At 38.7% G+C, this 26,022-nt stretch overlaps 2 protein-coding genes and 1 pseudogene across 3 annotated transcripts in view; 2 read left to right on the forward strand and 1 right to left on the reverse strand.

Moving 5' to 3' along the window:
* Nucleotides 1-1,898: 1,898 nt before the first annotated feature.
* CYB5B (cytochrome b5 type B (outer mitochondrial membrane)) overlaps nt 1,899-26,022 on the reverse strand; it is a 38,948-nt gene continuing 14,824 nt past the window's right edge. The window contains exons 2-6 of one of the 2 annotated variants that reach the window (XR_005360205.1): nt 21,401-21,529; nt 20,873-20,902; nt 13,451-13,540; nt 9,718-9,746; nt 1,899-5,656 (exon numbers count right to left, since the gene is read on the reverse strand). Coding sequence is in view for 1 of the 2 variants with exons in the window: in XM_038538478.1 (XP_038394406.1) it covers nt 5,566-5,656; nt 9,718-9,746; nt 20,873-20,902; nt 21,401-21,529 (279 nt within the window). In the remaining variant the exon portion in view is untranslated. The remainder of the gene's footprint in view (nt 5,657-9,717; nt 9,747-13,450; nt 13,541-20,872; nt 20,903-21,400; nt 21,530-26,022) is intronic. The other variant, XM_038538478.1, reaches the window with a different exon arrangement.
* On the forward strand, nt 10,754-11,032 carry LOC102154393 (60S ribosomal protein L37a-like). Its single transcript, XM_038538479.1, has one exon. The coding sequence runs from the start codon at nt 10,754-10,756 to the stop codon at nt 11,030-11,032; it is 279 nt and encodes a 92-aa protein (XP_038394407.1).
* On the forward strand, nt 24,033-25,447 carry LOC100855999 (annotated as a pseudogene).

Raw genomic sequence — 26,022 nt, forward strand, 5'->3', positions numbered from 1 at the left:
AACAACATCTCTTCAACAACCAAGATTTTTTTTTTTTTTTTTTTTTTTTTTTTTAATTTGTGATAGTCAGAGAGAGAGAGAGGCAGAGACACAGGCAGAGGGAGAAGCAGGCTCCATGCACCGGGAGCCCGACATGGGATTCGATCCTGGGTCTCCAGGATCGTGCCCTGGGCCAAAGGCAGGCGCTAAACCACTGCGCCACCCAGGGATCCCAACAACCAAGATTTTTTTAGGGACTCCTAAGACAGTGGCTATTTTTTAGTAATCTACTAATTCAGAGAAAATGATTATTATTGATCCCATTTCATTGACCATACACAGAAGCACCTATATATGAGAATTAGTAGTAGATACACTGAGCACATTAATTCTTGTACAGTTGAAGCTTGTTTTTTTTTTTTTTTTTTTTAAGATTTATTTATTTATTTATTCATGAGACACAGAGAGAGAGAGAGAGTGAGAGAGAGAGGCAGAGACACAGGCAGAGGGAGAAGCAGGCTCCACACAGGGAGCCCAACGCAGGACTCAATCCTGGGACTCCAGGATCACGCCCTGGGCCGAAGGCAGGCGCTAAACCGCTGAGCCACCCAGGGATCCCCGAAGCTTGGTTTTTAGAACCATCAGTAGAGGAAATAGAGAGTCTAGGACTAGATTTGGATCTAAACTCTAGATCTCATCTTAGCTATGTGGCCTCAGGCAAGTTGTTGGTAAAATTTAGATACCTCCATCTACTGTGTAAGGATGCTTATAAGGGTAAGGATCAGATATGCTATCAAAGGTACTGCATGGCACATAGCAGGTGGCACATAAATAAATAGTATTATAGCTGTATCCTCATGTTTCATCTGAAAGCAAGTCTAGTCTTTCCTGGATGCGTTATAAAAGAATTAAGTTTTTTAGGAGCACCCGGCTGGCTCAGTTGGTGGAACATGCAACTGTTGGTCTTGGGGTTGTGAATTCAAGCCCCACATTGGTTGTAGAGATTACTTTTTAAAAAGTCTTTAAAAATTAATTTTTTTAAATGCTGGAATATATGTGATTAAGTTGACTTGTCCTTTCAATACAAGGACCAGTACAGGTATCTTTTAAGTAAATTAATGTTAGGTTACCAAAAATATCTGCAATTACCAACAGTTTAATAGACTGTGTGGGTATTTCTTACCTTAAATTTACATAACTGGAATCGCAATCTTCTGCCTTAGGCTTTCAGGAAAAAAACCAGGATTTCTCAAGCACCTGCCAAATACTCAGTATCATGAAGAGTGTAGTCATATGAATTATTAGGACTGGAGATTAAACATTAGATTCAAACATTAGTAGTAAGAATGGGACTATCCTTTCCTGTAATTCATGTGACAGTGAAATAACCAAGCCCTAATGAACGATATCTCTTTAGTAATGTTAGAAGGCTATCAGTAGGTTTTAAAAGTAATTACAAAAATTGTTTATTTCCCTTGTTTAATTAACGCAGTCGCTAGAACTTCAATCTCAGTGTTTAATTTTCCCCCAACAGTTTAGCTATGTCCAAGAAAAACAAGCATTTGAAGACTGGCATTGCAGATAACAAAATATTATTACCTTGTACTGGCTTCTCCTTACCAGATGGTTTCAGTAAAAACAGAACTCCCAATTGGTCTACTTGGTTGCCACTTCATGTCCATTAATACAACCAAAGTCTTGATTTTTGCCTCCTGTGATTCTCAACTGAGCAACTAACTTCAAAGAAAGAGCAGCAGAAGGAGTACTAAAGAACCACAAAACTCTCCATAAACTTACACCAAATACAACATTAGCACAGATACAGGTGACTTTCATGCTTCTCAATTTCTTTTCTTCCAGAACACCCTAGGATTACAGAGCCAACACTTCTGCTTTAAAAAAAAAATTAATAACTGTAGTCAGGGCAAGAAAAGGAAAACAGTATCTTTATTGTGTGTAGTTCTAACAAACATTCACTGTGTGCACATTCCAGCAGAAAGAGACAAAGATCTTTGTTCCAAATATGCTGAAATAAAATAGGTAAACAAACTCCATTATTGAATACACAAAAAGGAATGTTAATATTACTCGTTCACAGTTGAGGGTGAAGTAAAAAAGAAAGGAGGTTAAATAGTCATAATATTTTGCCCAACGAGCACATGTAGACTATAGGTACAGAAGAGCAGCTCCTAAACCTTATGAGTAAGATGCTAGATATTGGGTAGGTAACTTGACAAATACCTCTCTGCTTTCTGGAACCTCCCTCTGAAATCACCCCCACAAATTCCAAACCAGGCCCTTTCAGAGAACAACAGCCAAATGTGAACTAAACTCCCCATTACTCTTGTGATATCTGGCAACAGAATGAGATGGTTTAAAAAAAAAAAAAAAGTCCAAAAAAAAAGTCAATCTCTTGTTGAGACAAGACACGTTTGAATCTATTTCTCCCAGGGAAGGAAGTAATGAACATTAATATTTCTGCATTTCAATCTCCTAAATGGAATTTAATCAGATAGGTATCGCTTGTGACCTGAAGCATGAGATACCATAAGTAATGATATACCTGGCCTATAAGTATAAAGCCTTTCTCATTGCTTCACATCGGAACTAAATGAGTATAAACTCAACAATGCTCTTGTCTAACAACACATGCGTTTATGGCAACTGCTAAAAGAACTTTACAGGCTCAAATTATAGGTTCCAATGGATTTTTGTTTCTGTTTAAGAGGTTACATAAGAATTAAACACAGTATCAACTTTGTCCCTACCACCTTCTTGTCTTTACAAACGTGGAGGTATTTAGAAACCAAAACCAGTGACCAAGGGGCAGCGCTAGGAAATTTTGGAGACCTGGTACTAATATCCCCATTTGGGCGGCACACATTTTCCCTCCTCTCCTTTGTGATCTCCAGCCATCATGTGTACAGTGTGGTGTACGGCAGCAGCTAGTTCTCCTTGGGAACAAACAACCCACCACCCCAGAGACCAACTCTCAGGGGCGAATGGGGACTGGCTCCACTTGCTCTCCAAGGGGGTTTTCATGACCTACCAAAGTTGAGACTGTTACGAGAATTTGAGTCTACCTCTTAAAATAAGTCCTTTTTGATGGACTTGGCTAACATACTTTGTTACTTTACTGTTTACAAAAATCTCTGCAAATTCACACACCAGCTCTACCTTTTGCCTGGCTGTTCGTGCAGGCAGCAGAATAGCAGTAAATGGACTCCAAAGTGGTTTTTATAATACAAAGTGACATCAGTAGTAGATCAAAAGAAGCCCTGGGTATTGGACGGATTTCATGGATGGTAGAGACAAAGTCTGAAAATCTTTTCCTCTGGCTCTAAGTAAAAACAAGTCCAGATATAAACAGGAAAAGACAAGCAATTTTAAATAGAAAAAGATACCTTTTGTGTTGGTGTTTACCTTAAAAATATTTTTTTTAAAAAACCACCAATTTTACTTAAGACTATCACTCTTTAACATTTCTTATAAGCCAGATGTTTTTCATTTAATTTTGGAGACTGCCAACATACTTTTAATTGATCCAAGTTATATGCTGGCTTAGTTTCAGCCTGAATGTTCCCCTTCCAGGTCCTCAATACTCCTTTGTTCTTCATTTCTACCCCAATGTGGCCCATGTAATCATGCAGCTTAATTATTATAGCAATTATATCCCAATTCTTATTCAAAGCAACCCTTCCTTATGTCTTCAAGTGGGAGGAGCATCATAGTCACACCACTTTTCTTACATAATAACCAAAGTTTCTTTTCAATATATTGTCTAAAAGTGGCATCTGATACAAAATATTTTCTAAAGATAAAAGTTTGACTATTCCCATATCCCTGATATATAAAAGTCTGCCAAAAAATCCCCTACAATTTCTCCATAATATCATGTCCGAGTGTTCAAATATAAGGTTAATATTATTTTGATGAATTCTGAATTCACTCTACTGCAGGACCTGTGCTGAACCTTTTTAAAAATAGTTTCCATGGGCGGACGCTGCTTTGCAGGGCACTTTCCTGTCTTGTCAACGCCGTGGCAAGCTGGCGGGGGGAGGGCTGCTGCAGAGAGGAGATACTGAGCAGTGCCCATGGACCTTCTAGAACCAAACTGCTCCTTGCTGCATAGAACAATGGCTCAGAAGCAAACTGGGATTCCTTAAAAGATGGGGAGAAAAATCACCACAGTTGTGTTGGCAAAAAACAGCCCATATGCTGTCTCCTCAGGTGCTTCCACAGAGAAAAAGAGGTGAAGTCAAGCCAGAGAAATTCCTGAACTAAGAAGAAACACTAACATAATTCTAAATAATGACCTACTCTTCGATTAAACATTCATCCAAGGAACAAAACTACTAGTTGGTTTTGGGTTCCCACCCCCACCAATGGAAAAACAGCAAAACCACAAATTAGAACCATGGAGGTAAAATACGGATGAAATAGAAAACATTCTGTTGTCATGCTCTCCCCCTTTCGAATGCCACTTGACTGTGGAAGTTATTTTACTGGGGCTAACAGAAGATCAAATACTGTGTCTTTGATCAAGCTGGGCTCTCTTGCTTTTATAAGCAAGAAAAAATTCACTAAGCAATAAATAAAAAAGCAGGAAAAACCCCTGGTAAAGTTCTACAGATAGAATTATAAATTTGTCCCTCACCAATGAAAGACAAGTGGAGGGAATAGAAAGAAGATGGCTAGAAAGTGGTGCCACACCAAAGCAGAGCATGACATCTTCAGGAAAGAGAGAGAGAAAAAAAAAAAAGAATGAAGTCTTTGGTGCTCTTCCTAAACTCCCGTCCTAAAGTAGTGTCTTCAATATTTTGCAAAAGAAAGAGGACTAGGAGTTCACCCTATTACCCCAATTCATCTCTCTCCCCCTCCTTCTCTCTCTCTCTCTACTCCCAAGAAATACAAGGGGAGCATGGTTCTGTCCAGCACCACTTGGCGGACTTGGGCGATGACAAGGGCTATCTGCTCCATGAACTTATTAGCAGGGAGGACAGAAGTTCATGGCCCTTCCTAGTTCTAACAAACATAAACAAGGAACAAGATCATTTGGCAGTTGTGTTTTAAGTCATAGGTGTGCAATTTTACTTCATTAATTAAGACCCTTATGATAAATAATAGAATTAAGTCAGAACTAAATATATATATACATATATATATTTACTTCAAAGGAAAATGAAAAAAGGAAAGCTTCAAAACCAGAGTGTGTTGCCCTGTTAAGAATGTCGAATGTGCATTCAAAGAATTGAAAAGCAGGCATTTTTACCAAAGGGCAATGTCACTAGGACATCTGGGATTGTAATTATAAAACAAAGTTGGGAAACGCAAAGGGGCTGGTGGAAGCCAGCAGAGAGAGGGGCCACTGGCAGGGACACAGAACAATGAGCAGGTGCTTTGGGAATAAGGCTCTGGGAAGTGAAGGGCTCTGGCCCCAGGTCTGGGGTGGATGTCCGGCCAACCATTTGGGCTCCAAAGGGGAAGCACATACTCGGCAGGATTCAAGAAGAGGGCATCGCTCGGCCTCCAAACAAGTCTCTAGCTCACACTCCCAATGGATATGCTTTCCAACTTCCAGTCTCCTCAGGATGATTTGCTTTCCGACGTGTAGTAACGGTACAGGAAACCTAAGACAATGGCACCTATGATGGGCAAAATCCAATACGACCAGCAACTAGAAGTGGGGGGAAAGCAAAGAAGCCATGAACACCTGATACCAAACATTTGCTACCTTTCAACATGTACATTTTAATATTTCTTATAAGCAAAGAGTTTTGATTTACTTTGGGAAGTTTAACTGCTTTTATCACCCAAGTAGCAGGAAAAAAATAAAAATTTGGATTGGCATGATACTAATTTTTAAAAGAATAAAAAACAATATATAGTATGACACTAAAAATATACACATATGTACACACCTCTTTATATGTTTTTACAAAGACAAGTAGTGGTTATTTTTGGGTTACAAGATTGTGGATGGCTTCAATTTTTCCTCTTTGTGCTTTGTTTTTATATATTCTACAACTGACATTCTGAAGCAAGAAAAAAGCCACCGTTTTATAGATATAATTATAAATTTAGAAACAATATCATCAAATACAACTATTGGCAATGTTACATCTGTCTCATGTAGATTTTCTAAATTTAATCCTCACAACAACCCTATGAAATAGTTGCTACTATTACTCTCATATACGTAGAGAATACAAGCATCACACACAAAATCACAAAGCAAAGGGAGTAAACCAGTCTGATCCCAGATCCATCCTCTTAATCTCTAGTTAAGTTTGGACACTAACAAGGATATATATCGACACTGAACACATTGAAAAGTGAAATAAATGGCAGGTGGCTTAAGAAAAATTGGGGTGCCTGAGTAACTCTGTCGGTTAAGCAACTGACTTAGTTTTGGCCCAGGTCATGATCTAGGGGTCGTGGGATCGAGCCCTAATTGAGCCTGCTTGAGATTATCTCTCTCCCTCTTCCTCCTGCTCGAAAACAAATAAATAAATCTTAAAAAAAAAAAAAAGTTAAATAAAGTTAAATAAATGGCAGTTGGCTTGAGAAGTCCTTCCTATAAGAGACTTTCCTTGGAAATTTTGGAATAAGTTGTCCCTCTTCTTAAAACAATTCTTCCCTGGGGCGCCTGGGTGATTTAGTCGGTAAAGCGTCTGCCTCTGGCTCTGGTCATGATCCTGGGGTCCTGGGATCGAGCCCCGCACTGGGCTCCCTGCTCAGTGGGAAGCCTGCATCTCCCTCTCACTCTGTGTGCACACTCACTCTCTCTCTCTCTCTCTTAAATAAATAAATAAAATCTTTAAAAAACCAACAATAATTCTTCCCTAATAAAGCTCCTTAGCACTGGTGGTCTTAAAGTGTAATTTCTCCATGATCCAAATGACCTGCATGCCCTTCTACTAAGACATGTCCAGCCTTAGTATTAAAAGGTTGTGAAGCCAATAAAACCAGCTAAGGTTCAATAACAAAAGTGATTCTCCTTGCCTAAACATGCCTAGCACTTTGTACATTTAAGTATGGCAGAAAGCTGTTCCAGAGAAGTTTAGAATGTCAGCCAAGTAGCTTTGTGTAAAGAAAAAGAAAGCAAGCAAATTGGCGTGTACAACAGCAATACTGCACATGGGAACTGTGAAGTAACGTCCCCATAAAGGTAATCAATTCAGATTATCTTGGAGAACAACCACAAGAGACAAAAGAGCTTGAAGGTAACGTCCTTAAGAAAACTCCAAAAAGAAATTCTTCAGTACAAAAGACTGAGAATGGTCGAGCACCAGTCCTCATACAATCCTCTATAATACTTGTCACTGGGACAGAAGCAGAGGAAATGGATTTACGCTGCACCAAAAGAATTTTAGGTTCAACAGAAACTTCCTGGCCACGAGACAGAACGTCTCTTGGAGATCTGCTCACGTTACTGCATGCAGTTGTGACTCATTTGTCTTTACTGCTTTGTAGTATTCCACTTTATGAATACACCAGAATTTTATGATATACCAGAATGGATTCATTTTAAATTTTTTATTAGTTTATTAATTTATTAATTTATTGATTGGATTCACTCATTTTATTAAGGAATGGTTATTTGGGTTGTTTACAAGATTTCACTATCTTAAATAACGCTGTTATGAACATTCTAGTATATGTTTCCTGGTATACCTGAGCACTCATTTCTCTCAAGTATATATCCCTAGAAATGGGAATTTCTGGATAAAAAATTATTCATATTGTCAAATTTACTTTTCCAAAGTGATTGTACCCACTTATGGTACCCTAAGAGGGCCTAAGAACCTTGGTGGTTCACTTCCTCAAAAACTCCTCTTATTTGTAGAATTTTTAATTTTTGCTAATCTTGTAGCTGTGAAATATACTTTATGATTTTATTTTATTATTTTTAAAGATTTTATTTATTTATTTGAGAGAGAGTGTGTGTGAACTCAAGCAGGAACAGAAGGAGAAGGAAAGAATCTCAAGCAGAGTCTGTACTGAGCGTGGAGCTGATATGGGGCTCAATCTCATGACTCTGAGGCCATAACCTGAGCAGAAACCAAGAGGTGGACACTTAATCAACTGAGCCACCTGGAGACCCTACCTTATGATTTTAATTTGCACCTCTCTGATAACAAATGAAATCAAACCTTTGTTTCATGTGCCTATATTTGGGTTTCCTCTTCTGCGAAGTGCTTAAGTCTTTTTCCCATATTCTACAAAATTATTTTTAACTGATTTGTAGGAATATGTATTCTGCATAATTCTTTTTTTGAAGATGCATTTATTTATTTCAGAGAGAGAGAGAGCGAGCAAAAGTACATGAGTAGGGGGATGGGCAGAGGGAGAGAATCTCAAGCAGACTCCCTGTTGAATGTAGAGCCTGATGCAAGGTTCGATCTCATGACACATGAGATCATGGCCTAAGCTAAAACCAAGTCAGATGCTTAACTGACTGAGACACCCAGGCGCCCCTGCATAATTCTTAATGAGTGTTATGTGTAGCCTAAGCCCAGTGCAAGTTTATGGCTCATGTTTTCAATTTCTTTATGGAGTATTTGGCTGAGCATAAGACCTTAATATTAAGGAAAGTCAACTTATTAATAAGTTTAAATATTTTAAATTCTCTGTCCTACACCTCAAATAAAAAAGAGGGAATACTTTTGGGGGGGAAAAATCATCACGTTTTCTCTCTCTCTCTGAAACACTTTAAGTAGGATCTCAGAAAGATAAAAGAGTTCTATAAAATCTCTATAAAGATTTTTTACAAGCCACGGATTCCAGAGTTATCTCAAGTACCTTTAAGCGATGGCAAATGTATACCTTTCAGAGTTCATACTACTGTATTATGAAAACCATGGCAAGGGCTATTTGTAAGTATACCTTTGAAAAAAAAAATCCCTAAATACACATGCAATACATATTTTTTCCTTTCTATAAAATGCAATAATAGCACCCCCCCCCTTAGATGGTTGTGAGGATTAAATGAGATTAAGTTTTAAGTGAAAGATGCAGAGCTGGGCTGAGCTACAGAGCTTGACTTCACAGTAGTTACTTGTCCATGCATTGGCCATTCACCCAACATGACTCCAATTTGTTACAACATGACTTAAAAATTATGTAAGACATGAACTTTTGAGATTACTCAAAATGACTGCAACTGCCAAAACTTAATTTTGCTAATAGTAAGGAACTACTGAATTTGCAGTAAATTTGGCCCCTCTAAAATTAATTGTTAAACTGTACTTTTTAAAAATTGAGATATAGCTAACATATACTTGTAACACAATATTGCATTCATTTTAGGTGTACAACACAGTAATTTAATAAGTTTATACTTATGCTTTGCTCACTGCAAGTGTAGTTACCATATGTCACCATACAACACTGAAAATACCCTTGACTGTATTCCCCATGCTGTACTTCTTATTCCCAAGTCAAACTGTACTTTTTAAAAATATTTTTTATTTATGTATTCATGAGAAACAGAGAGAGAGAGGCAGAGACATAAGCAGAGAGAGAAGCAGGCTCCTTGTGATGAGCTCAATGTAGGACTCGATCCCAGGACCCCAGGATCACACGCCCTAAGATGAAGGCAGATGCTCGACCACTGAGCCACCCAGGCGCCCCTCAAACTGTACTCTTAAGTTATGTTATACATGTATATTTACAGAAGAGTCTCTAGCCAGACATTATGTTGAGCATAAGGAAGTCCATTAAGGGTATACTAACCTTTTGCACGTGGCATCTTTCGAAGGGTCCTAAAGAAGACACATATTCAAAGTTACCAACAAAAACAAAGAAGATTAATAGAATCACATAAATCTTCCTAAATGTCTATATAAACTCTGCAACTAATAACACAACTTCATTGTGCATGCAATTTGACATTTATGAATCTAATGTACTGGGAGGACCAAGGATTCTATTTCTGATAACATACTGGTAACTCCCTACTGAAGAACAGGTAAGGAAAGCATAGAAAAATGGCCTAAACTTTCTTAGATGAAAAAAAATGCTGTTAATATAGACTATATTGAAATGAACTAACTGGAGTCACAACAGTATGCCTGGTTCAGCTGGGCTTGCCACTGGCAGTAGCAAAGACTGTATTTTCTGAAAAAATATACTTAAAAAAAATAAAAAACTTGTGACAAACAGATCAACTGTGAAATGCTCTAGAGCATGCAGACAATTGTTTTGTGGCTTATAAAAATGAACTGGTTTAGTCTCTGAAATCATAATTATGATTAGAAACCCTAGGGCTTATTTAACAATGAAACGGGAGGAATGAAATTAAGGGGGAAAAATTCCAAAATAACCTTAAAAACAAAATTTTGGCAATAAAAAGTAATGAACTACTGATCCATGCTTCAACATGGATGAACCTTGAAGACATTTATGCTAAGTGAAAGGAGTTAGGTATAAAACACATCATGTTATACAAATACGATAGAAATCCATTTGTAAGAAAGGTTCGGCACAGGCAAATCTAGAGGATCTGTGGTTTCCTAGGGCTGTCAGGGCAGCAGGAGAAGAATATGTGGAGGGAAAGGGCATGGCTACTAATGGTATGGGGTTTCTTTCTGGAGTGATGAAAATGTTCCAAAATTGTGATTATGGTGGCACATTTCTATGAATATACTAAACCCCCCTGACTGGCATATCTTAAATAGGTAAATTGGATGGTTTGTGAATTTTATCTTATAAAGCTGTTATTAAAATTTTCAAATCCAGCTCTCTGGGCTAGGACCTGGCTGGGGGTGACATGGCCAAATGCACCAAGAAGGTAGGAATTGTGGGTAAATACGGGACCCGATATGGGGCTTCCCTCAGGAAGATGGTGAAGAAGATTGAGATTAGCCAGCACGCCAAGTACACCTGCTCCTTCTGTGGCAAGACCAAGATGAAAAGGCGAGCAGTGGGCATCTGGCACTGTGGCTCCTGCATGAAGACCATGGCCGGTGGTGCCTGGACCTACAACACCACTTCTGCTGTCACAGTAAAGTCTGCCATCAGAAGACTGAAGGAGTTGAAAGACCAGTAGAGGCTCTGCCATTTGAAACATTCCTAGCCTATAATAAATGGGTTAATTTATATAATAAAATTACTTGGGCTTGTTGTTAAAAAAATTTTTTTTCAAATCCAATTTAAGTAAATATTAAATGAAGTTCTTGAGTCCATTAATTAAGCTAGATACACAAAAGGCCTGCTAACTTACTGCCAGAGGACAAACCCATTAGCATAGGTTACTGCTGCCCAAAATTATCCTCTTTGTCATTATAGAGAAGTATGTAAAGGTGTGAACACGAATAACAACTCTGTTAAACCACAATTTTCAGGGATCCCTGGGTGGCGCAGCGGTTTAGCGCCTGCCTTTGGCCCAGGGCGCGATCCTGGAGACCCAGGATCGAATCCCATGTCGGGCTCCTGGTGCGTGGAGCCTGCTTTTGTCTCTGCCTCTCTCTCTCTCTCTCTCTCTCTCTCTCTCTGTGACTATCATAAATAAATAAATAAATAAAATGGCATATATCTAAAAAAAAAAAAACCCACAATTTTCAAGAATTTCCAAAAACCCTACATACTGGTCTAGATAGAGGTTGTGAAATGAGTTTTAATTTCATATATCCGAAACACTGCCATGCAAATGAATACATGCCCTAAACTCAAAAGACATTAGCCCACAGGCAAATAAAACTTTTAATAAAAAGTTTCAGATAAACCACATTAAAATACTACTATACTTCTTCGTGACATTGATGATTACTGCTACCCAGGACATTTCTACTAGAATATCATGAGTCCGGTTAATTAAAATGTGTCACAAGTCAATCTTTGAGAAATACAGCAAATGTTTTATAAATTTGAAAGGTGATCATTGTCGTAGTTATGGTAGTATGGGTATCAGATTAATTTCTAACATTGTCTTTTAAAAGATCCCACTACAGTAGCCATGAAATAACTGAATTCCATCAAAAAAATATCCATGATCTTTTATGCCTTATCCACATATATACCAATGATTTTAGAACAAAAAAAGTACAGTCAGTATTTTAAAAACAGAGATAATTTGAAAGGCTTACATGAAAGCATTATGGACTAATATATGTATTATGTTTAATCTGTAATCATAGTAAAAGCCAAAGTTCATATAACTAGATTCTCTAGATTTCAAAACTCTAGCCTCTTTTACAACTTAAAACCTGGGATGTGTGCTAACTGGAGTGAACCTCAGGAAACAACTGAAGTGAACAATGCAGGAAGCAACTGAGAAAAGAAAGAGAGAAAGACCAGAGAGATCAAAATATGCTCCAACTGTAAGAGTTTCTAATAAGCAATAAAAAAAAATTAAATATAGTTTTTTTTTTTTTAAAGTAAGTACCTCAATTCCTGTTTTAAGATCATTTCAGCCCTAGAGGCAAAAAGGCCAACTTCCCTACCGCTGAAGGAAAGAGAAGAGAAAAAAGTGGACCCTCTCTTTAGGACACTGACAGCCAAGTAAATGCCAAACTACAGCAACTCCATTTTTAATCAACCATAATGAAAGAGTTGTTTAAGGCACTGCTCTTAGAAGCCAAGTACCTCAGCCAAGTTTGGAAATAAGCCAAGTAAGTTATTTTTAATTTAACAAAACTAAAAAGAAGGTTTTGTTAACACAAAACCTTCATTCACCCCCACTCTGCTGTTCTCTCTATGCTCAGCTCCCCAATTCCCATTTCCACTCCAAAGCTCTGTGCTCAATCTAATGGATGCTTAAGTGAAATTCCTACAGTTTATGATTGACTTTAACCTACTCCTTTGTGTGTTCAGGCATATCTGGCTGGTTATATCCTTGTCCACATTTTAATTTACATGCAAGATTTTTGGTCAGGAGAACAGGAACTGCTCAATCTTTGGCATGGAAAGCTGTAATTGCAATACTATATGATTTTAGTTATAAGAGAGCAGATCAAATCCAGAGTTCTTCTACCAAAAGCCTTACCAAGTAATTAATATGCATGTTTCTGGAATACACTTCCAAACAACTAATTGTTTTAAGTCTAATTGCGATTTTAGCTCAAAATTAACAAAAATGAACTGCTTGAATAAATTGGTTTCTTAGGTTCAAAGTTCATTAAGGCTCAATTCCTTCATCAAATAAATAAATACATATATACATTCATACATACACGAAACATGGACTCTGTAGGATAAAAGAAAATATTTCATAATATGAGTTGCCTTTTTATTAAGCTGCTCATTAAGTGAAACTGTCTATTGTTTTCAAGTTCAACGCTAAATCAATTCCCTCATTTATACAAATGAAAGGCTCAGATAAACTCTCGTTCTAAAGCCATATTTAATTAACTCAACACAATTTTCTGACCCAAGGGCATTTTAGCAAAATCTGTAATAGCAGCCTTCTAAAGGTTAAAGAGAAGGAAACGCTATTTTCCATGTTTGGAAAGACTGGAAGAACGCTTACCCATATGTAGAGTTTTCTATCTTGCACCTGGTATACAGAGATATGGTCTTCTAGACATTATTCCAAGAGGCACTGTACTGTGTGGACTCTCTTTGATATGGTTAAGAGAATGACAGAGAAATATAGTAATTGGCAAATGTATAGGAAGGGATTTGGGGGTCAGTGGGCATGGTTTCACTATGAAAACCGTTTTTTAAAAAACATGACAAACATAGGCTAAGGAATAGTGTACTCTGTCATCAGGACATTCACATAGGAAACAATGCACCAGAATTATTATTATAATGCATTAAATTATACAGATAGGGCATTTTTAAAGTGAATCTTCAGCCTAAACAGGTTTAAACAGAAGGGAAATCTATTGTAAGGTGTAGAAGGAGATTTGGCGGGGGGAGAGGGGGGAGGGGGCTTATGTTTTAATTCCTAAATTAGATGCTTGCTATTCCAAGAGGATTCCAAGTATTTAGAGTTGGAAAAAGTAGATTTTTAGCCACATGACAACTTTGGTGAAGCTAATGAGTATTTGGGTGGTCCAACAGTTTTTGCAGCTTTTTATTTAGAACACTTTGGTTTCTATGTGGCCAGTAACTTATGAAAAACAACTCTGGAACTTTTGGTTTCAAACTCTATTAGAAAGGATTTTTCTCTCGTAACACAATGGACTTTATGGCATGAACTGTCACAATATGAATTTCAGCATTAATTTCTTTTTTTTTCAGCATTAATTTCTTAAAATCTAAAAAGTTTGACTTAAAAATTGAAATACATGATTGAAATATTTGAAATACATGATTGAAATACATGATTTTAACATTTTATAGTCCCAACTAGGACATGGCCATGTATGGATCTTGAGGACAGCCTTTTCAAGAAGCTCCTAAGTATTAACACTTACTGTATTGTAAAGTACATATCATCCCTAGAGGCAGCCCAGTCAAGTGAAAAATATTTCCCTGCATATAAAGGGAAAATTCAAAGATGAAAAACACCCTTTAAGACAAATTTCTATACAACTCTCTTGAGAACCCACTGTGATATCATATTTAAAATATCACTGAAGAAAAAAATTCAATATTCAGAGTAATTTCCATTGGGACCAAGGAGTGAAAAACTTGTTCTAACACTAGAAGGCTGATTTGAAAAAGATGTTACCTTATCCTTCTAACACCTTTTGCAAAACTACATACTATTTCTAAATAAAGCATTATGAGAGAACATTAATCCTTGAAATGCCTCAGCAATGGGCATTTTGTTTTTCAAGAGGGATTTTGCCATTACATTCTATGCTTTATTTCAAAATATTAATGTTTCAAAAATGAAATGTTAAACAAAATCAGGAACAATGAATCAACCATGCAAAATTATTTGGTTAAAGAGCAATTACTACTCATCTAAAGGGCATCTACATAACCATTCCAAACTTAAATAAACTAGGTTTTATGTATGACAGGAATATTAAACAATACTTTGAAGGAAATTTTTGGTATGATGCAACTAAGTAATTATATTACATAATTATAAACAATGTATTCTTTTTAGTTTCTCTCCCATAAAACAGAAGGTAAGCTGAATGTTATATATGTGTACCAGAAAATTGTTGTATAACAAAAGTCGGTAGCATCAGTAAGAAAAAAATGTATTGGCTTTTATTTTTTTAAAGATTTTATTTATTCATGAGAGACAGAGAGAGAGAGAGAAGAGAGGCAGAGACACAGACAGAGGGAGAAACAGGCTCCATGCAGGGAGCCCATCCTGAGACTTGATCCTGGGTCTCCAGAACCATGTCCTGGACTGAAGGCGGTGCTAAATGGCTGAGCCACCCGGGATGCCTGTATTTGCTTTTAAATGCAACTTATAGATTGCTTCTAACATACATGGAATTTACTAGATTTCAAAAGTTAAAATTTTTATTATTTATTTATTTTTAAAGATTTTATTTATTCATTCATGACAGACAGAAAGAGAGAGAGAGGCAGAGACACAGGCAGAGAGAGAAGCAGGCTCCATGCAGGGAGCCCAATGTGGGACTTAATCCCAGGACTCCAGGACCATGCCCTGGGCCGAAGGCAGGTGCTAAACTGCTGAGCCACCCAGGGATACCCAAAAGTTAAAATTTTTAAGTTAAAATATGAAGTTTAAATAACATGCTAAGCGTTTACGGAGACGATCTTATTTGGTTTTTATTTATTTATTTTTAAAGATTTTGTGTATTTACTTGAGAGAGAGAGAGCAAGTAACAGAAAGAACGGGGTGGGGGGCAGCAGGCAGAGAGAGATAGAAGCAGACTCCCCACTTAGCAGAGAGCCAGATGCAGGGCTCCATCCCAGGACCCTGGGACCACGACTGGACCCCAAACTGAAGGTAGATGCTCAATTAAATAAGCCACCTAGGTGCTCCACAATCTTATTTGTTTTTTGTTTGTTTTTTTTAATTTATGATAGTCACACAGAAAGAGACAGAGAGGCAGAGACACAGGCAGAGGGAGAAGCAGGCTCCATGCACCGGGAGCCCGACGTGGGACTCGATCCCGGGTCTCCAGGATCGCACCCCGGGCCAAAGGCAGGCGCCAAACCGCTGCGCCACCCAGGGATCCCTCTTATTTGTTTTTAAAAAACACATCAGGGCAGCCCCGGTGGTGCAGCGGTTTGGCGCCGCCTGCAGCCTGAGGTGTGATCCTGGGGACCAGGGATCGAGTCCCACATTGGGTTCCCCGCATGGAGCCTACTTCTCCCTCTGCTTGTGTCTCTGCCTCTCTCTCTCTGTGTCTATGAATAAATAAATAAAATATTTAAAAAAATAAAAAACATATAAAAAAAAACATATCAAATCCTGTTACGTACAGCAATGACATCTCATCAAAATTCTTGTCTATGGAATACTGTTAAAGAACAATCACTGGGGATCCCTGGGTGGCGCAGCGGTTTGGCGCCTGCCTTTGGCCCAGGGTGCGATCCTGGAGACCCGGGATCGAGTCCCACGTCGGGCTCCTGGTGCATGGAACCTGCTTCTCCCTCTGCCTGTGTCTCTGCCTCTCTCTCTCTCTCTCTCTCTCTCTCTCTCTCTGTGTGTGACTATCATAAAAAAAAAAAAGAACAATCACTAATTGCACTGTATGGTAAGTAATTCAAATTTAAATAAAGATTTGAAAAAAATTAATCGGGTTTCTTGTAGAAAAAAAGAACAATCATTATGATGAAATTTTTTTTAAATTTTTTTTTTTTTTTAATTTATGATAGTCACAGAAAGAGAGAGAGGCAGAGACATAGGCAGAGGGAGAAGCAGGCTCCATGCACCGGGAGCCCGATGTGGGATTCGATCCTGGGTCTCCAGGATCGCGCCCTGGGCCAAAGGCAGGCGCCAAACCGCTGCGCCACCCGGGGATCCCCCTATGATGAAATTTTTAAGTAAAAATAAACAAGGCACAGAACAGTATTGTGATTTTTTAAGGAAGGGATGGTTGATTGGCCTATCAATGGATCAATATGTCTGTCCACCTATTTATATTTATGAATGCACAGAATCTCTTGAGAAGAATAAACAAGAAAATGGTAGCTGGTTACCTCTGGGGAGGGGGAACTGGGAGACTGAGAGTTGGAGATGGAAGGAAGTCATTTTATATGTATAATAAAAAATATATATAGTTATATATACTTATACATTTTATATATGATTTATATATAATTTATTTTATATATTATTTTTATATCAGTATATATTATATTTATATTATATAATCATATAAATAATATGCATGTTACTTATATAAAATTACATATATAAAAGTATACTTTTTTGCACTATTTCAATTTTTTGCCATCATGTATTACCCATTCAAAAATTTAAATGGGGGGCACCTGGGTGGCTCAGTGGTTGAGCTCAGGTCATGATTCCAGGGTCCTGGAATGGAACTCCATGTCAGGCTCCCTGCTCAGGGGGGAATCCAGTTCTCCCTCTCCCTCTGCCCTCCCTCACAATTCACGCTCGCTCTCTCTTGCTCTATCTCAAATAAATAAATAAATTCTTTAAAAAAATTTTAATGGGATAATGGTCAGGTTACTGAGTCTATTCATTGTAATGATATTTTAAGCAGCTGAATTACTACCTAGATAATATCTGTTGAAGAAATGAATGAAACGGTACTGACTACTTTTATTAGGTTAGCATGCATGTGTACCTCATCTCAACTGCCAGCAGCTCAGTTAACCTACAGGTGAACCCACCATCAAGGGAGAGACCTCGGGGACAACAAATGGATCTAGGTTACTCACAGTACAGCAGACGGGCAGGCAAAATGGCACAGGAAATACCAAGTGTTTCTAAGGGGAGTTTCCACAATGCAAAGCAGACCAAAAAAATGTTAAGTAGGAATGGAAGCCTGATGTTTCTCAGTATGGCGACTATTGCAGGGAGGAAGAGATTCACTGAGACAAAAAGGTTTTTAATTCTAGACCGTTAGCTAGGACTGAAGAGGTGAGAAAAAACATCTGTGGCCAGATCTATAGTTTCTACGCTTGTACTTTTTAGTTTTGTAATATTTCAGGGCCTTGGGCCTCAGGCATTATCAGTCGAACAAGAAAACAATGGGTGATTATCAATTATTTAGATGTTGTAGCAGAAGCAGTATGAAAGGTAGTTGCAAAAAAACTGGGGAAATGCTCCTGATTTAGAGTCTCCAACAGCAGATTCTGGATGGCTTTTTTCTTTTTTTTTTTAAATTTTGCGGGGAGGGGTGTCCTTGCAGGCAGGGAAGAGATGGGAAATTGTCGGGGGAGGAGAGAAGTGGAGAAATGAAAGAAGGGAGAAGGGAAGGGAAATGAAAACTGTCCCCTGAGGCAGAAGATACCTCTTAATTAGGCTTAAAAAAAAATACACACTTCTTTGTAGAGGTTTAGGAAGCCTTAGCCAAAAGCAAGTATTAATGAAATGAATTTTTACATCCAATTTTTCCACATGCTTCATGGTGAGTGAAGAAAAATTAAGAAAAGAGACAGCTACATCACAGATACAGAAGTACTTATTTAAAATCTTTGTAAGAAATAAGTCTGAGGAACCAGGACTTTCTTCCTGGAACTGAAATCAGGTTGGAATCTAGCTTTATGAAAACCTATGTGGATGGCCTTGAAATTTTTCCCAAAGGTTTTCCTTGCCTGATATGCCTTAAGTACAGCAGTGTGACTGGAAACACTCTATAATGTACTCTCTACTTAATAAAGACTGTCCTCTGGGTACAACAGACAGGCGGACAACAGTTCTGAATATACTGCCTTTAGTTTTTTTTTTAATCTTTTTAAATTTTTATTTATTTACGATAGTCACACACAGAGAGAGACAGAGGGGGGGGGGGGCAGAGACACAGGCAGAGGGAGAAGCAGGCTCCATGCACTGGGAGCCCGACGTGGGATTCGATCCCGGGTCTCCAGGATCGCGCCCTGGGCCAAAGGCAGGCGCCAAACCGCTGCGCCACCCAGGGATCCCCTGCCTTTAGTTTATACCAGGCACACCAAACTATATTTGAAAACGTCTAAATTAATGCAGAATTTAGTGAGTTAGGGATCCCTGGGTGGCGCAGCGGTTTGGCGCCTGCCTTTGGCCCGGGGCACGATCCTGGAGACCCGGGATCGAATCCCACATCGGGCTCCCGGTGCATGGAGCCTGCTTCTCCCTCTGCCTGTGTCTCTGCCTCTCTCTCTCTCTCTGTGACTATCATAAATAGATTAAAAAAAAAAAAAAAAAAAAGAATTCAGTGAGTTAAAAGAGTTTCTTTTTCTGAATTTCTTACCAAAAGTCCAAGACTCAACAGATTTCATTTAGCTGAGACATCTCTAACTCATTCTTTGGTCTACAGGGTAGACAGTGCTTTCTACAGAAGAGAATTAAAGTTTTCCAAGTTTTCCAATGAAAAGATGGGCACATCATTTAGCAAAAAGTCTGGCGCATGGCTACCTGGGTTGCGTCAAAAGCATATTCCCAAATCCCACCTCCAGAGATTATGAATCAGTAGTAGTGGAAGCCTAGGAAACAGACATTTCGGAAACAGCCCAGGGATTCCAACACAGGTGGCTCAAGGGACAGAATTTGAAAAACTCCGCTCTCCATTCCTAAGAATGGTCCTCACCATATATTCAACTACCAAGGAAGAAAAATAGCAACAAGAAGCAATTGTAGACTTTTAGACAATTATAATTCCAAAATTTTTTCCTATTATTTTAATAAAGGTGCTTTCATGATTGTTGTAGGTTATGACTCCTAGATACTAGGTATATCACTTGTACAAATGGGAATATCCCTTGAATTCAATGTTTACTTTAACTGAGACCAATGTTTTCCACATGTTTGATATACTCAGCAAGGCCACATGCAGCTCAAACTTTACCTTTGTTACACGTGCCAGAGAGGGAAGACAGACCCACAGTGTTCATGAAGCATTTAAAGGAATCATTTCATCCCCCGCTTCAGGAACAATTCAACAAATCAGAGTAGCAGAGTGGAGCAAGATGGAAGAGATAATTTCCACAAACACTCTGGATTGCAGAGCAACAGACGGCAGACACTGTCAAGCAATCTCGAGTCAAAAGAATTCTGTGTCTGGGCAGACTTTACCTGCCGTATCAAACATGTTTGTGATTCCAGCTCAGTGAGGAAAGAGAAGCAAGATGCTCAAAGGAGGAAAAGCTGCTACCATGAAGCTCTGGTAGCAACTAAACTGCTGTCCCTTGAAGTGAAAGGGTAACCTGACAGCTCTCTGAAGGCGGAAGTCAAGAAAAGCAGGAAGTAATAACGGAAAGGAACAGCCCCACTTGTGGGAAGCTAAAAGGGTTTCCTATTTTGTTCCTGGTATGTTATGCGGTACATGTTAAGGTTTTCAAATATTTAATCTTTTTTTTTTTTTTTTTTGCTGTATCACTGGTATCACTGGTTTTTGCTGTATCACTGAGTAAGTAAAATGGGTACAGGCCTATTTGAGCCCATATGATAAAAGGATTAAATCTGGGTAAAAGGGGCAGAAAGGCCATTCTAATCAATTACTTCAATCTGTAACTCCTGAGCTTTTTAAGTGAAAATCAACTTTCCAATTATTTTTCCAACACAGAATTATTATCACCTGCACTATTTAATGTAAGAATAAGAAATACTTTTTCTACAACTCAACCCATAAACTAATTTCTTTCAAAACCATACAAGGCATGGCTTTTTTTTTTCTTCAAGCAAATAGAAGCACAAACAAAATGCTTCCTACTGTTCAAGACTTAGCTATTTTTTTTCCCTAAGATGGCACTGAGTCAAATTCCTGAAAAATAGGATTTTTGCTTGGAGGAAAAGTAAACACTTCTGTTGTTAAGATAATTTTTTAAAAAGCCTTTCAATTTGAGTAAATAGAAATATAAACACTTGAAACACCAAGAGAAACAAGTGACTTCTTACCTTGCTACCACTTTCAGGTTTAAGGTCATCCTGTTAAAAAAGGAAAACAAATAATATTCTAAGTCATATCCAAACGAATTCTCACTCGGTGCACTATGTGCTTGTTTCTAACCTTAGACGGTGAGACTACATTCTGGGAATAGAGAATTCTCTGAAAGACGTCAAGGTCTGTAGAAGGATAGATGCTCCCCCACCCCCAACTCTGAGCCTATCAGGGTCTCCTGTCTATAGTTACCACCTGTAGCAAGGAACTTTCAAGAACAACCAGATCATCATTTTAGCCCAAGATGTAATTGTATTACAAAAATCAATTTTAAAAAATTCCCAAAACCATTTCCCTTCACATTTCTGATACTACCGGTGTTGCTTTCCACACAAGAAGCTGTATCTCAGCAGAGCAAATCAGGCAAAATGATTGGGAGGATATGTAGCCTGATGGCTGGGTTGAATGAATTTCCATTTTAATACTGCATTCCCCCTTGTTGTGTTCTGTGGCTGTTCAGCACGCCTCGTTCAGTTGGTCCTTACCGGATGCACATCACCAATATAGTACTGCTTTAGCATTTCTCTGGCATCAGAGGAGTGGCCTACATCTTCAAAGCTTTCACTCGCATCTGCACCAGCTTGTTCCAGCAGGACCTCTTCTCCTCCAGGATGCTACAAAGAAAAGGTATTTGCTGAACACAGGGTCCTCTGAAAAGCAAACTAATAGAAGTTATTTTCCCCTCTTCTGCTCCTTTTTTCTCTTTTCTTCCTTTAATGGGAGCCATGGGACAAACTGACATTGTATGCCACCTGACGGGATGCAATGGGAAGAACATAATATGTGATATTCATACAAAAAATGTATATTCTTCATGTAATTGTGAGGAAATCTAGGACAATAGCAAAGGGAGATTCAGCAAAAATGACTGGCCTATGCTCACCCAAGAAATCAAGGTCACAAAAGCTAAGGAAAGACTGAAGAACAGTTCTAGGTTGAAGGAGGCTAGCAAGACAGGACAACTGGGAACAATGTGTGCTCCTGGCTTGACTCTCTTTGGCAACATCATCGAGAAGGCTACAGAAACCCGGATGGAGACTCTGGTCAAAGAATAGATGGAATTGTTTATTCTATTCTTGCAACTTCTAAGTTGGAAATGGTTTCAAAATAAAAAGTTAAGTAAGTGGTACCAAAATAACCGCCTCTATACCTAGGAAGTAGATTACATCTATAACTGACAAACTATATGACCCTGGGCAAGTTACTAAGAAACTAAGAGGTAACTTCTCTTCCTTGTTTGTAAAATGGAGGTAACAGGAAGTTCCTATCTTAACTACTATTGTATCAAATGAGATAAGGATATGAAATATTTTGTACTCCAGAAGAGAGGAGAAAGGTGTAACTTATATAATATGCTACCACCTGTGACTTAAAAGCAGATACATAGATGTGTAATACACACGCATAAATTCTCTCTGAAAACAATGAAAAGGACCTGAGGGCTGGGAGACATAAGGCAGAAGGAACATTTTTCACTGCAGACCCTCTTGAAATAGTGTTACCAAGTAAAGTACTACCTACTGAGAAAAGATTTTAAAATTACCTTTATCACAGTCTCTGACTTAAACATTCAATGAATATTTACTTACAATGAGCAAACTGAGAATTTACATTTTATGACATATCCAAATCTGTATTTTTAAAATATCAAGTAATCCTTTTAAGGAGTTACTTTTTATAACAATCTTTTAAGCACGAATAATATTATCATCCTTATTTTAAATAGAAGTTGTTTACTGGGGGGAGCAAGCAGGGAGAGGGACAGAGGGGGAAGGAGAAAGGGAGACAGCTTCTGAAGCAAACTCCTTGCTAACAACGCAGAGCTCGATCTCACAACCATGAAGTCATGACCTGAGCCAAAACCAACAGTCAGAAGCTTAACCAACTGAGCGAGCCACCCAGGTGCCCCCATCCTTATTTTATTTTATTTTTTTTTTTTAATTTTTTTTTATTTATTTATGATAGTCACAGAGAGAGAGAGAGAGGCAGAGACATAGGCAGAGGGAGAAGCAGGCTCCATGCACCGGGAGCCTGATGTGGGATTCGATCCTGGGTCTCCAGGATCGCGCCCTGGGCCAAAGGCAGGCGCCAAACCGCTGCGCCACCCAGGGATCCCCCCATCCTTATTTTAAAGGTGAATTCAACGGAAACTTGCCTATGAGGCTCCCTGAGGACAAGGATAACTTCTATATTTCTCTCCTAAAAGATCTTTGCCCAGTGAGTGGGTCTCTCCTTCTAGTACTTAAACATGCTGTTTTCAAATGGTGGCTGTTTTCTTTTTTCTTTTTTTTCTTCTCTTCTCTTCTCTTCTCTTCTCTTCTCTTCTCTTCTCTTCTCTTCTCTTCTCTTCTCTTCTCTTCTCTTCTCTTCTCTTCTCTTCTCTTCTCTTCTCTTCTCCCCTCCCCTCCCCTCCCCTCCCCTCTCCTTTCCTTTCCTTTCTTGTGGCTGTTTCCCACCACTCATCTGTCATTCCAACTGAGCTCTCTCAGCCATGGTAAGCTTTGGAATTGTGTCCCTATGTGCTCTATATATACCTCAACTATGGACGATGGTTTTTCCTTATGATACGTCCCAACTATTATGTTGCCTTTCAGAGCAAAAGGATAACAAAATCTCTTAACAGCTTGAGATATTTCAGGAAATGGTTGAATTTATGACTTCTTCACTGCTCTTTCTACAACTACCCATCTCTCACCACTTATAAATAAATAAGAAAGTGCCACACTTGGGGTGCCCAGGTGGCTCAGTCCATTAAGCGCCAACTCTTGACTTTGGCTCAGGTTGTGATCTTAGGGTTGTGAGTTCAAGCCCTGTATGAAGAGGGAGTCTGCTTGAGATTCTCTCCCTTTGCCCTCTCAACTCCCTTCTCACACACTTTCTCTCTTTCAAATAAATAAAATCTCTAAAAAAATAAAATAAGGAGATCCCTGGGTGGCTCAGCGGTTTAGTGCCTGCCTTCGGCCCAGTGCGTGGTCCTGGGGTCCCGGGATCGAGTCCCACATCGGGCTGCACAGAGCCTGCTTCTCCCTCTGCCTGTGTCTCTCATGAATAAATAAATAAAATCTTTAAAAAATAAAATATAAAATGAAATGGCAGCCCAGCTGAAGGCAGCACACTATGCCTGAGGACAGCACAGCCAGGGCCAGTCCTAGGCAAAGGTAATGCCCAGGCTGAGGGCCTGGCCCGTGACCCTGACTAGGCTGGCTCTCAATAAAGAATGCGGGAGGAACTCCGGGCTGGCTCAGTCAGTAGAGCATGCAACTCTTGATCTCAGGGTTGTGAATTCAAGCTCCATGTTGGATGTGGAGATTACATAAAAATAAAATCTTGGGAGGCCTGGGTGGCTCAGTGGTTGAGCATCTGCCTTCCGCTCAGTGTGTGATCCCGAAGTTCCAGGATGGAACTTCAGATGCTATCTTCCATCAGGCTTCCTGCGAAAAGCCTGCCTCTCCCTCTGGCTGTGTCTCTGCCTCTCTCGTTGTGCCTCTCATGAATAAATAAATTCTTTTTAAAAAATAAATAAAAATAAAAATAAAATCTTTAGAGGCTCCTGGGTGGCTCAGTTAAGCATCTGACTCTTGATTTCAGCTCAAGTCACAATCTCAGGGTTGTAAGATCTCCCCATTCCAGTTCCACACTGAGCATAAAGCCTGCTTAAGATTCTCTCCCCCTCTGTCCTTCCACAATTCTCTCTCTAAAGAAATAAAATAAAATCTTAAAAAAAAAAAAAAAAAAAAAAAGATGGCAAGAGCTGCAACTTAACTCCAATGTGAGTCTCTGGGTTGTCCTGCCCTGTTCATCATCATGCTCTCTGTGGGCATGATTCACCACTGTGTCCATCCTGCTGTAGAGTGACAAACAGCTCACCCAGGGGCAAGTATTTGACAGCTGAAGTCCTAATTCAAAGCACAGTCCTCAGGAAAATGGAAATTATAGTCCCAAACAGTCCTTGACATGAAAATACTACTTCCGACAATCCAAAGGCTGGATTTTCAAAAAACAAAAAACAAACAACAAAACAAAAAAAGAACTAAAAGAAAAACAGTATTACCTTCTCTTATGACTGATCCCACTATGCTTATAGACATGATGAAAGGGAATTTAACAAATGTCTTCCCTGATTCTTACTAGTGAATGGATAAACATAACATGCTCAGGCTTTGTTACAACCAGAGTCCTATTTCCACTGACCTTGTTTTAAGCATATGCTATAGCAAGGAATTCAACAACTCTCATTAGCTGTGTCCTGGTGAATTTTACATCCTGGTACATCTATGTATTTGGGCTTCGGAGCATTTATTCTCTCATTTTGGGTCAAGAGAAAGCCAATGACCAATCAAGAGTAATCCAGGCAGATGACTAGAGCAGCCATGGCCATGTCCACAGACTGCAACAAAGCCTTCAAAGCAAAGTGGAAGGTTCTGGAGCCAATGGGTCACCAGTGAACACTTGATGATGTCAAAGAGCTCATGGCCAAAGATCTCCACTTTGAAGGGATGTTCAAAAAAGAATTATAGATCTCCATATATTGAAGCAGGGATTAGCTCTGTTGGGAACACAGTGTAGCCCTTAATCTTGTAAGATGTTTGAACTGGGCCTCTCAGAATAAAAAGGAGAACACGTGAGCTTGTGGACGTGCAGCAAGGATCATTCTTGTCTGAGCCAGGTTCCCCTTCATGTTTGAAAGTGGAGGAAATGATTGTGTTCAGGGTGACTTACAGGGAAAGAACTATTTTTAAAATGTTTAAAAATTTCCTTCTGGTTGACAATAGAAATAAAAGGCAGAGCAAGGGGAAACTCAAGCCTGTAATAATATATAAAAACTTAGCAAAAATTCAATCTTTGGAAGTAACATTGCCAATTATAATATGTACAATTAGCCTGACATCTAAGCCAAAGTAAACTCCTGTTTCTTCGGATCCAAATGCCCTATATTTTTACAGCTAATTTATGTGCTGGTGTTTTAACAATTTCCTTAACAAAAGTAATAATTTTTATTAATAAAAATTTACTATGTATAAGCAAAACAAATATCTCTGTATTGTTTATTTTGAACCTACAGTATGACATAAAGAGCAAATGTATCGAAATTTCCTTCAAATAAGTT

Source organism: Canis lupus, chromosome 5 (assembly GCF_011100685.1).
Source record: "Canis lupus familiaris isolate Mischka breed German Shepherd chromosome 5, alternate assembly UU_Cfam_GSD_1.0, whole genome shotgun sequence".
NCBI lineage: Eukaryota > Metazoa > Chordata > Mammalia > Carnivora > Canidae > Canis > Canis lupus.

Excerpts from the sequence above, each read along its gene's own strand:
- LOC102154393 (XM_038538479.1), top strand. The coding sequence starts at position 10,754 with ATGGCCAAATGCACCAAGAAGGTAGGAATTGTGGGTAAATACGGGACC.